Below are 10,219 nucleotides of genomic sequence, written 5' to 3'. Positions count from 1 at the left end.
CTGCTCCTCCTCCCGCTGCTGCTGCTGAGCTGCTGCGGGGCCGACGAAGGTAAGTTTGTCCCTGCCAGCCGCCGTAGTCATCGATAGCTTGGGTCAGACTTTGTGTCCGTGTTTCCTGCCACTTCACTTAAGATCAATAACATAATCGATAGGACACAGCCAGTAAGAGCCGTCCACTTCTGATTGTGTGTTTATTGATTAATCTGCTGATTGACCCTAATCAATTCACACGCTCAGAAAACTGAACATCTGTCCCGTTTGTCTCACTGAAGTAGCCGGTTGAAGGTGTTTGGAGTTTTCTGATGTTCTGACACTTGATCCTCCTGCTTCCAGAGGAGAGTACTGTAGTTTTACTGTAGTTTTACTGTAGTACCTGTGTCTGACAGCAGCGGGTTCTGGTTCTACCTGGACAGACGGGCTCACTGGACATGGTGCACAGCATTAATAATGATTGTTAATAATCAGGTAAATTGGTTCCACTGTGACCAACTACAGCTGCAGTGAACCTCTGTACTGTTACTGAAGTAATACTGGTGCATTGTTTTGTTCACCACAGCCTCAGATATCAGATAGAACCAGTTCTAACCAGTGAAGCCAGTAAAGACAGAAATGGACGAGTTTGAGTGGAGTCTGGTTGAAACTGAAACATGAGTCCAGGAATCGAACGTGTGTGGTTCTGTTGCAGCTCTGTTCCTCTACCGGTGTTGACAACAAAGTCAGTTTACAGAAAATTAATCACATCAGTTTCAATAATCATTAATTAATTGTTTCAGCAACAAACACATGAGCATGTCCCGCAGTTTCACTTCAGATGTAACGTTTAGAGCTGGGTTCAGTTGTTGGGACCAAACTGGAAACATCAGGGTCCTGACCGAGGTCAGGTTTTTATAAAGACCAGAAACAGGGTGAGACATCAGCCGAACTCTGTGTTAGTCCTTAAATATCTTTTAAAGATGTGGTGAGTTTTATCTAAACAAAAACCACCGAGTGTGGAGACCTGGTGTTTTCACTGGGGGCGTTTTAAGAACAGAAGAAGAAAACAAAGGAATCAGAGACAACGAAGTTGTGTCCTCACAGAGACAAGCTTCAGGTGAGACCAGGGCAGGTGAACGGCTCCGTCCTGATGTGTCCAACCTCCTGAACCACGTGAACAAACCACAGCGTCTCCATCCACGTGGTTTTTAATCTGTGCACAACAAGCCTGAGAGTCAGTTTAAGAGTCTCCACATCAAGTTTCTACTTTAATCTGAGAAGGAAAAGTTGGTGAATCAATAAAACGATTAACAAAATGTGACAAAGTGAGACAGAAGGAGGAACCAGCAGTGAGTAAACCGAGTGAGGAGGAGGCTGGAACCAGGATCTGATCTGTTTTTACACTGGTTATTATGGTTCCATCGTAGCAGAGCTGTCAGGCTGCAGCCAGCTATCACTGACACTATCAATACGTCTGATAGTCACTGTCGCTAATAATCGATTGATTGTTCAGTGAATGAAACTGTCCGAGGTGAACTCGTGTCCTTACAGTCCCAGTGTACTGAAACATTCTGCTCTGAGAAAACGTTTACTCACTTGTTGCCCATTAATCTTCTGTCAGTAAATCAAATACCTCGGTTTTAAAGTACTTGGACTTTACCTGAGTGTTTTCATTGCACCTCCCTGTTCTTCACTGCGTCTCAGGGGGACACAGTGTACTCTCTACTGCAGTTACCGGGTCTTTACTGGTTCAGATCATTACCAGACCACATGACGACTGGTCACAGATCAAACTGCCTGATAAATAAGACTGAAGTGATTTGTTTGAATAACTCCTGAGCGACTGTAACATCTGGTGGTTTAACATCTGGCACAACGAAACTGTCTGAGCTCACTGTGACCATGTTTCTCTCCAGCCAATCAATCGATTGATCAGACAGCAGCCTCCAGACGAGTCCATGATGAAGCTGTCGTTAGCGGCAGCGCCACGTGAAAGAATGGAAACAACACAGCGTCTTCGCTCCGGGAGAGAAATGCATCAGTCAAACATCAGATAAATGTCCTATAACACTCTAAATACAGGGGACACGTTCTACATGCAGTACTTTTACTTGTGATACTTAAAGTACAGTAACACGTTCTACATGCAGTACTTTTACTTATGATACTTAAAGTACAGTGTCCTCATTATACTTTGACTTGTGTACCATTCAGTGTAGAACTTGTAACAGAGTATTTCTACAGTGAGGTATTAGTACTTTTACTGAAGGACCTGGGTACTGGATGCTAATGATCCCTCCATTCACTCCAGTGTGTTTAGAGCATTAACTGGTCCCAGTGGGTGTGTCTCCATATTGTCTCCGTGCTCCGGCTCTTTGTTCTGGTTTTAACCCTCGGCCACACAAGGACAACCTCTCTCCACCCCTCTCTCTCCCCACCCCTCTCTCTCCTTATTGTCCCTTTCTCTCCCGTGCACAAATCCCTTTCAAGCTGCTGGGTTGAGTTTCTGACCGTGTGAAGGGATTTGCATGTGAAGTGCACGTTGGTTAATCTGTTGATTGGCTCTGTGGAGGTTTAATAGCTGTTCAGCACTGAGTCAGCATTAGGCGCTCGGGCCGAACACACCTTGGCCGAACACACCTGGGCTGACCCCCCCCTCCAGGGCTGAACACACCTGGACACACTGCTCCAGCACGGTGCTGTGGACGTGTCCATGTTCCAGGTCAAACTGCATCATGGGACACGTTTCTCTGCAGAACCAGTTCCTTATCTCCCAGACGTCTTTGTGTGGAGGTGGGGTCGATACAGGTGTATCAACAAGGCGAACCAACCAGAGATCTGATTGGCCAGGTTCACATACAAACCGTCCAATCAGCTCTGAGACTGAAAACACCTTGACAGTTGGTGCAGAACGGCCGAGTCTTAATGTCAATCTGAAGTAGATTGTTTCCTTCAGCTCTTGGTGTCCAGGCGAGTCCAGTCGGGCTGTGTCTGGTGTCCAGGTCTCCAGGGTTCTGGTCCCAACGCCCTGCAGACTGATGTTTGTAGTGGCAGGTTCACTAGAGGCCGAGTCGCCGCATGAGACCACACACTCGCATTGTAAACAGTGCACGTGCTGATGAGAGTGCATGACCAGGACAACACTGGCGGGATGTTTATACAAGACATCTGGCCCGAGCGTGTGTGTGCAGCGTCTGACCCGCAGACACACTGAGGTGATGTGGACTGGTTTGCTGGACCCTCTGTGGTCGACTCTCGTCCCTGTCACTGTGCTGTGCGCTGAGGAGCCACACGGCCGTGCACGTGCCCTATAGGGACCATGTCCCTCTAAACCTGCGTGTGCATGCAGCACATCAGACGCCATGTGTCTCTTGATGTTGGAGGTCTAGGCTTGAAACCATCAGGGAAAAGAGAGTTGGTGTCTAAAGGGCTGAGGAGATCTGGAAGAAAGGGGCAGTCAGTCAGAGACGGTGAGAACAGCTTGAGCCAGCTCCTAGACCAGCTCCTAGACCAGCTCCTAGACCCGCTCCTAGACCCGCTCCTGTCTAGACCTGATCCAGACACCCCTGGTCATCGTCTCTGGGGTCTTTGGACGCCCACCCAGTCAGGGTCAGTTTCACTTCCCTACATCCAAGGAGGCTGTGAGTAGTGACCTAGTGAGAACAGGGTGAGAACGGAGATGTTGAAATGGGTTGATGACGATCTGGTGCTGTTAGCTTTAGCATCCGCTAAATAAATCATCTGAACTGCAGTTAAAGTAAGGCTCCTTGTTTTATTATTACTTGGGTGGACGTCTCTAAAGGTTTCACAGCCTCTCCTCATTGATGTAAACGTGCAGGCTGTGTGTGATGAGCCAGGTCCAGCTGAAGGCCCCAACATGGTGGCTCTAGACTGGAACTCAGCTTTCCCTTAGCAGTCAGAGATTACTGACAATAAACCTAACGTCAGGTCTGTCACAGTGGTCACAACAGGTGGAGCTCGGCCTCCCTGTTTTCTCTGAGTTACAAATGGACTTCCCCAGTGGTGCAGACCTGTCGTATGAGTCATGAACAGAGCCTGATGTGGACCAGTAACTAATAGGACACAGACTCTGGTCCAGAGTCTCTAGAATCTGGACAAACCTGGGAGGTTTAGAGCAGATCTTCCTGGATGAGGCCCTGTGTTTCTCACTGAACCTGCAGCAGTAACAGGAGCCTCTGCTGGTCCCGGTGCATCGCTCGGTGTCATGGTCTCCTCTTCCTTCCTGCCCTCAGTCCTTTGTTGTGTGTGTAAAAAGCTGATTAGGAGTTCACCTGCAGTTTTAAAAGTGAAGTCGGGTTGAGTATAGTTTGAAAATGTCAGATCTCAGACGGTCCAGTTAGGCCTCAGACGGTCCAGTCAGATCTCAGACGGTTCAGTCAGATCTCAGGCGGTCCAGTCAGATCTCAGACGGTCCAGTCAGACCTCAGGTGGTTCAGTCGGGCCTTGGACAGTCCAGTTAGGCCTCAGGCGGTTCAGTCGGCCTTGTTTCCACCATGAGGCTGCTCCCAGACACACTGGTAAACTGACACAGCCGTTCTAACTGGGAACTCGTCCCAGTTTCCCAGTGTGAACTGGTCTTTGTTTGTGAGGTAAACCCAGCCGTCCTCCAATAATGTGTGTTTGTGTGTGTGTTGCCAGCTCGGTCTGATGTTGCAGTAGAAGTTCGAGCCTGGTTCAACTTTTCTTTTGGACGACTAAACGTTCTTTTTACTGCAGCGCTTCAGCATTGATCTTGTTTCTAAACCTGACCTTGTTTGTGTGCTTTGTCGGCACCATGAAGGTGTTCAGGTTGAATACCAGCCCTGATCACATGACATGACATCACCATGACATCACAGCCTGCGGCGTCGGCACGAGCTGAGATCAGTGAGGTGCTCAGGTGCTGCTGGAGATCAGTTACACGAGTGTGTGATGATCCTGTGTGGAAGCAACCAGAGAGGACACACACAGACAAACACACACTGCCTTTGTGAGGACCTTCATTTACATAATATGCCCCCCCCCCAACCCTAAATGTCCCCACAGACGTTTGTTCACAGTGTAGAAACGTCCTCACAGTGATGGTTTAAAACCAAGATGTGTCAGCAGCTGTAGAAGGACGTTCATCGTAGTGTGTAGTAGTGTGTAGGAGTGTGAACCTTAATTCATGTCAGTCACACTTTGTCAACTCGTAACTGGATTAATAGTCTGTAGTGGTGTGAAACACCCCGACCTGACGTCCGACACACAAACACACAGTGCTTCCTGGTCCTCTCATTGCCTCAGTCACTTCTTGTTTAAATAATATGTCAAGGAGAATTAAAGAGCTTGTTAGTGTGTGTTGGTGTACGTGTGTGTGTGTGTATGGTTGTGTAATTACAGCGTGTAGAAAGGGAAAGCAGCCATTTCGTGGTTCCGCTCGGCAGCAGCTGAGGAACGTGGCTCTCTGCTTGGTAAAGCAGATCACTGCTGTCGTATCAGTCCACGCCTGCAGGACCAGACATCACCTCTGGGTCTGTGGGGGCAGTCAGTCACAACTTTACGCCGTGTGGTGTAAACTGACAGCAGCTCCGACACCGGGGTTCACGGTTCTGTCCACAGGAAGCTCGGATGTTAAGTCCTGTCTTCACCGTGCTGCTGTGTGAACCTGAGCTGACTGATTCTCCAGTCGGTGCTATTAAACCAGGGATGAGGCTGCTGTGTGAACCTGAGCTGACTGATTGTCCAGTCGGTGCCATTAAACCTGGGATGAGATGGTGAAGGAGCTCATAATGTGAGGAAGGTCCACACACACCTGAGGAAGAGTCACATGACCAGTCTGTTTCCCTTTCACCTCCACAGCCACCTCAGACCAGCTGGAACAATCAGTGGTCATTCAGTTTCTTTCTGTTTGCTACTCGGGGTTTTTATCCACACATTGAAAACACATAAAAGCACGTGGATGGAAACACCCGGTGTCTGGAGCCTGGTCTCATACTGTGACACGTTCATCCTGTCAGGGCTGCATGGACGAGTGGGTTCAGACTTGAATGTTGTACTGCACTTTAAGGACAACAGCAAGAGCGTTTGACCACGAGCTGCTAAACGCACTTAGCATAAAATGACAGCACCGCCTGTTGTATCACACCAGTGTCTGGAGCTGCCGGCTGAGCCCTGACGGTCTGACAACGAGAGGCCTAAAGAGGGACGGCTGGAGAGCAGTCCGGGTGTTTCCCTGTGGTTGTGTGTCGGGGTTAAGCCTTCCCAGTCTCCCTCTCACAGCTTTGACGGCAGGACATTATTCATGGCTGATATTTCTGATATGCAGCAGTATTTCAAGTGTGTGTCAGAGTTAAGCCTGGTCTTCTTCACCCGTCCTCACTCTCTGCAGAGTGAGAGCTCAGCACTGGGGGTCTGTGGTTTGAGTTTCTCTCTGTGAAGCTCTCTGCTGTGGTTTCTGTCAGGTTCCCCATCAGCGACCGCTTTAAAGGGTTCTGGAGCTTTTATTTTAACCACTGAAATTGTTTTTAAGCTCAAAGACAAAAACTCAGCATGTTGTTTGGAGAGGGCTGTGAAGAGGGCCCACAGATCCCTCAGGAAGTTCAGGGTCACCCAGGAGGGACTGTACTGATGGTCCTCAAGAAGGTTTTCCAGTTGTTTCAAGTTTCAGAGGTTTTTGTGGGGCTTTCATGAGTTCTCTGAGACATTCAATGTGTTTCTCAAACATTTTTGTGAAGGTTGCAGTTCTTGAGGAGGTATCAGCTGTTTGAAGAGGGTTAAAAGGATTTTAGGAGGTTTGGAGTTCTTGATGAGGTCCTTCTGGTTCTTGTGCAGATTTTGAAGGATCTTGAGGAGGTTTCAAAGGTTTTCAGAGATTCTTTTGGGGGTCGCATTGGTACTCAGACATTTATATAAGGTGTTTTAGGGGGTTTAAGGATCCTGGTGGAGGTTGCAGTAGATCTCCAGGATGTTTCAAAGGTTCAAGTGCTTTTTGAGGACATTGTAAAGGTTCTCGGGGAGGTTCACATTATTCTTGAAGACAATGTTGAGGACCACTAGGTCTTTAGGTCCAGGTCATGTTTAGCTTAGGTTAACACAAAGACTGGAATCAGGCAGAAATCGTTAGCTTTGCTCCATCACAAGAGAAAAGCACCTCTCTCCACCTGTGTTTGTGTCTGTACCTGTCTGACCGAGTCTGCCTGTCTGTCTCTCAGAGGTGCTGATGAACACCAAGCTGGAAACATCCGACCTCCGATGGACAAATCATCCTGCCGATGACCCAGAGGTACTCACACAGCAAACAGGAGCCTGGTAGTTGCAGCTAACATTTGAAGAATGCTATAAACAGTCTGTGTCTCTGCAGTGGGAAGAACTGAGTGGACTGGACGACGAGTCCAACAGTGTGCGGACCTATCAGATCTGCACGCCCAACAGTCCGTCCTCCTATTGGCTGAGGACACGCTGGATCCGCCGGAGGGCAGCGACCACGCTCTACGTCGAGATCCGGTTGGTTGATTTGATAACAGTCCGTCCTCCTATTGGCTGAGGACGCGCTGGATCCGGCGGAGGGCAGCGACCACGCTCTATGTCGAGATCCGGTTGGTTGATCTGACAGATAATGCTAATGCTAACCCCGGCTCACTGCATGTAGCACCGGCTAAGTGGTTAAGGCTGTCATGCATTCTTGATTTTTGGAAAAATAAAACTTGCTCATCACTGAAAAAAGCTGTTTATGAAAAACTGATTAAAGTGAAATCAATGATAAAACCTATAGATAAGATAAACCCGATCGATCCTGAACGTGTTCCTCCAGGTTCACCATGATGGAGTGTTCCGGTCTGAACCAGCGTCACTGTAAAGAAACCTTCAACCTTTACTACTACCAGTCGGACACCGATGAGGCCACGCCCACTCATCCGGCCTGGATGGAGAACCCGTACACCAAAGTCGCCACGGTCGCTGCCGACTACCTGCTGCAGAGCGGTGGCGAGCGCCGTGCCGGTGAGCGGCGCTATAACGTTAAACTGCTGCGCCTGGAGCAGCTGCGAGGGGCGGGGTTCTACCTGGCCTTCCATAGCCAGGGCGCCTGCATGGCCCTGCTGTCTGTACGGGTCTTCTACAGGAAGTGCCCGCCCCTTCGTCGCGCCTTCGCCTCCTTCCCTGAAACCATCCCACACTCTCTGGTGGAGCAGGTAACCATGGCAACAGCAGGGTTCAGTACCCAGCACCATACTCGAGGAAACATTGCCGATTTAATAAAACACCTCTGTGGTGTTGTTTCAAAGTGAAATCAGTACATAACGTCCTTTACAAAGTACTAGTGTTGTTTCTTTGCTTTACAATTTGTTTTACAAAATAAAAGCCTCATCACTTACTTTAAAAAGTACAACTTCCTTCTGAAGTTCACAAAGTAAAGGTCCTGTAGTTTGCCACAGTTTCTGTTGTTTAGAGGCTTTAATTCTGAAACTGCTTTCAAATGTGTGTGTGCTGCAGGCTCAGGGTGTGTGTGTGGAGAATGCCGTCACGCCGCCCGGAGAGCAGTCACGACCTCCCAGCATGCTTTGCGGTGAAGATGGTCAGTGGGTGGGACAGCCGACGTCCAGCTGCGCCTGTCGCCCCGGATACGAGGCGGGTGAGACCGATGTGTGGTGTCGAGGTGAGAATTTCAAAATAAATCACCTTCATTTACTTCATTTGGGCTTTTCTGATTAAATCTGTCAGAGTTGAAGTCTTGGCTGCAGACTTCAGTCAGACACAAGGACCAGATGTGACGACTGAGCTTTGTTTACAGACCTTGACCCGCTTTGATGAGACTCTGTGGCCTCAAATGGACTTTAACTTGGAAGTCGTGCCTCCTATTTTGATATAAATCAGAGTATCTGGAGACCTGGATCCATCAACCACGACGAGGGTTTTCTTACAAGACCACAGACCTGAGACTGGCTTTGATAAGACGTGTTGAGACATGAATGCTTTCCAGACACAACTCACACACCACTCCCACCATCATTTATTTAACCAAGTCTGTCTTTGAGTTTACGAAGTAAAAGCATCGTCGGTGTCACTGTCAGCACTTAAAATTCTTGGTGTTGTGAACACACAGTGTAAACAGAGGGCGGCAGTTTACTCTGAGAGGAGCTGGAGCTGGTTAGAGGCTGAGACGTGTCGACAGTCTGGTGGAAAAAAAGGCCGAGAGGGAAGAAATGTGAACAGAGTTGGTGTTAAACTTCACTGGCACAGGAAGACGTGAACCAGAGGAGGGGAGTCGGAGCTCCACGGTTTTCTGTTTTAATTGTGTTGTTTTTGTGTTTTGATGTCAAGTTCATGTTTCATATCGATATAATTTTGTGTTGAGAAACAGTAGGTGAGAAAGAGCAGGAGTTGTCGACAGTGATGCTGTGCAGACGAGTCGAGCTCAGCTCCCTTCAGTCTGAACACGTAGCTATGGCCTAAATATAACTTAATTAATTAGTTTTTGTTTAATTATTACAGAAACATTGCGCTTCCTTTCATTTCTCTTATGTTTTTATCTCTTCACTAATTTAGTTCCTTGTTTAGTCATTAAGCGATGTCACCTGGCTGAAGTTGTTTCCTCTCGGGGTGATCTTTCTGTCTTTTCTGAGTGGCTGTCAGACTGAGAGCAGCATCTCAGCAGCTCTCAGCGTCTGAGCAGCTCCAGGTCCAGATCACTGAAGTCCAGTTGGAGAAACACAGCCACTGACACCAAAACGCTGCACAGAGGTTTATTATACTGAGCTCACTGTGTAATGGTGGACAGTTATCTCAGAGACAACTGTTTCTCTTGCATCAGAAGGTAGACGGTCGAGCTACAGGCTCAGGTTGAAGTGATCCAACAGGGATGTGCCCGTGCATGTGATGGAGTCTCGCTGGGTTCATGTCTCTGCACCGGCTCCATTCAGGATGAGATGGCTGCATTCTTTAGCACAGTCAGACAACCTCAGCAGAGAGGCGACACATAGTTTGGTTGTCGAGGCTTCCTGTTATTCTCTGTGAGGTCAGAGGTCAGCTGACGGCAACCAGGAAGCTTTGCAGCGGGAACGCCGGCCATGGGTCGCCTCTGCTTCTGGTTAACCCCGTGGACTCAGAAGGGAGGGGGTGAGGTAAAGGCCAGGCTGAGTGGAAAGTTCAGAGGTTAACTCCAGCTGCCAACGCTCCCTCAGAGACTGGGTGTGTGTGTCAGATGCTCACACGCCTGGCAGGGGATCGTGGTGCTGACATCATGGCAGCACTTTCCACATCCTGCTGA

At 48.6% G+C, this 10,219-nt stretch overlaps 1 protein-coding gene across 1 annotated transcript in view; it reads left to right on the top strand.

The window, feature by feature from the left end:
* Nucleotides 1-12: 12 nt before the first annotated feature.
* The window catches only part of LOC109952430 (ephrin type-B receptor 4-like), a gene marked incomplete at its 5' end in the record, with an annotated part of 20,232 nt that continues 10,025 nt past the window's right edge, over nucleotides 13-10,219 (top strand). The window contains 5 exon segments of the mRNA XM_020587500.1: nucleotides 13-49; nucleotides 7,167-7,237; nucleotides 7,316-7,458; nucleotides 7,766-8,144; nucleotides 8,446-8,608. Coding sequence (XP_020443156.1) covers nucleotides 13-49; nucleotides 7,167-7,237; nucleotides 7,316-7,458; nucleotides 7,766-8,144; nucleotides 8,446-8,608 — 793 coding nt within the window.

The sequence above is a fragment of the Monopterus albus genome, unplaced genomic scaffold (assembly GCF_001952655.1).
Source record: "Monopterus albus unplaced genomic scaffold, M_albus_1.0 scaffold460.1, whole genome shotgun sequence".
In the NCBI taxonomy this organism is placed as follows: domain Eukaryota; kingdom Metazoa; phylum Chordata; class Actinopteri; order Synbranchiformes; family Synbranchidae; genus Monopterus; species Monopterus albus.
The sequence above is the reverse complement of the archived record's forward strand: the minus strand, read 5'-3'. Positions and strand labels throughout refer to the sequence as shown.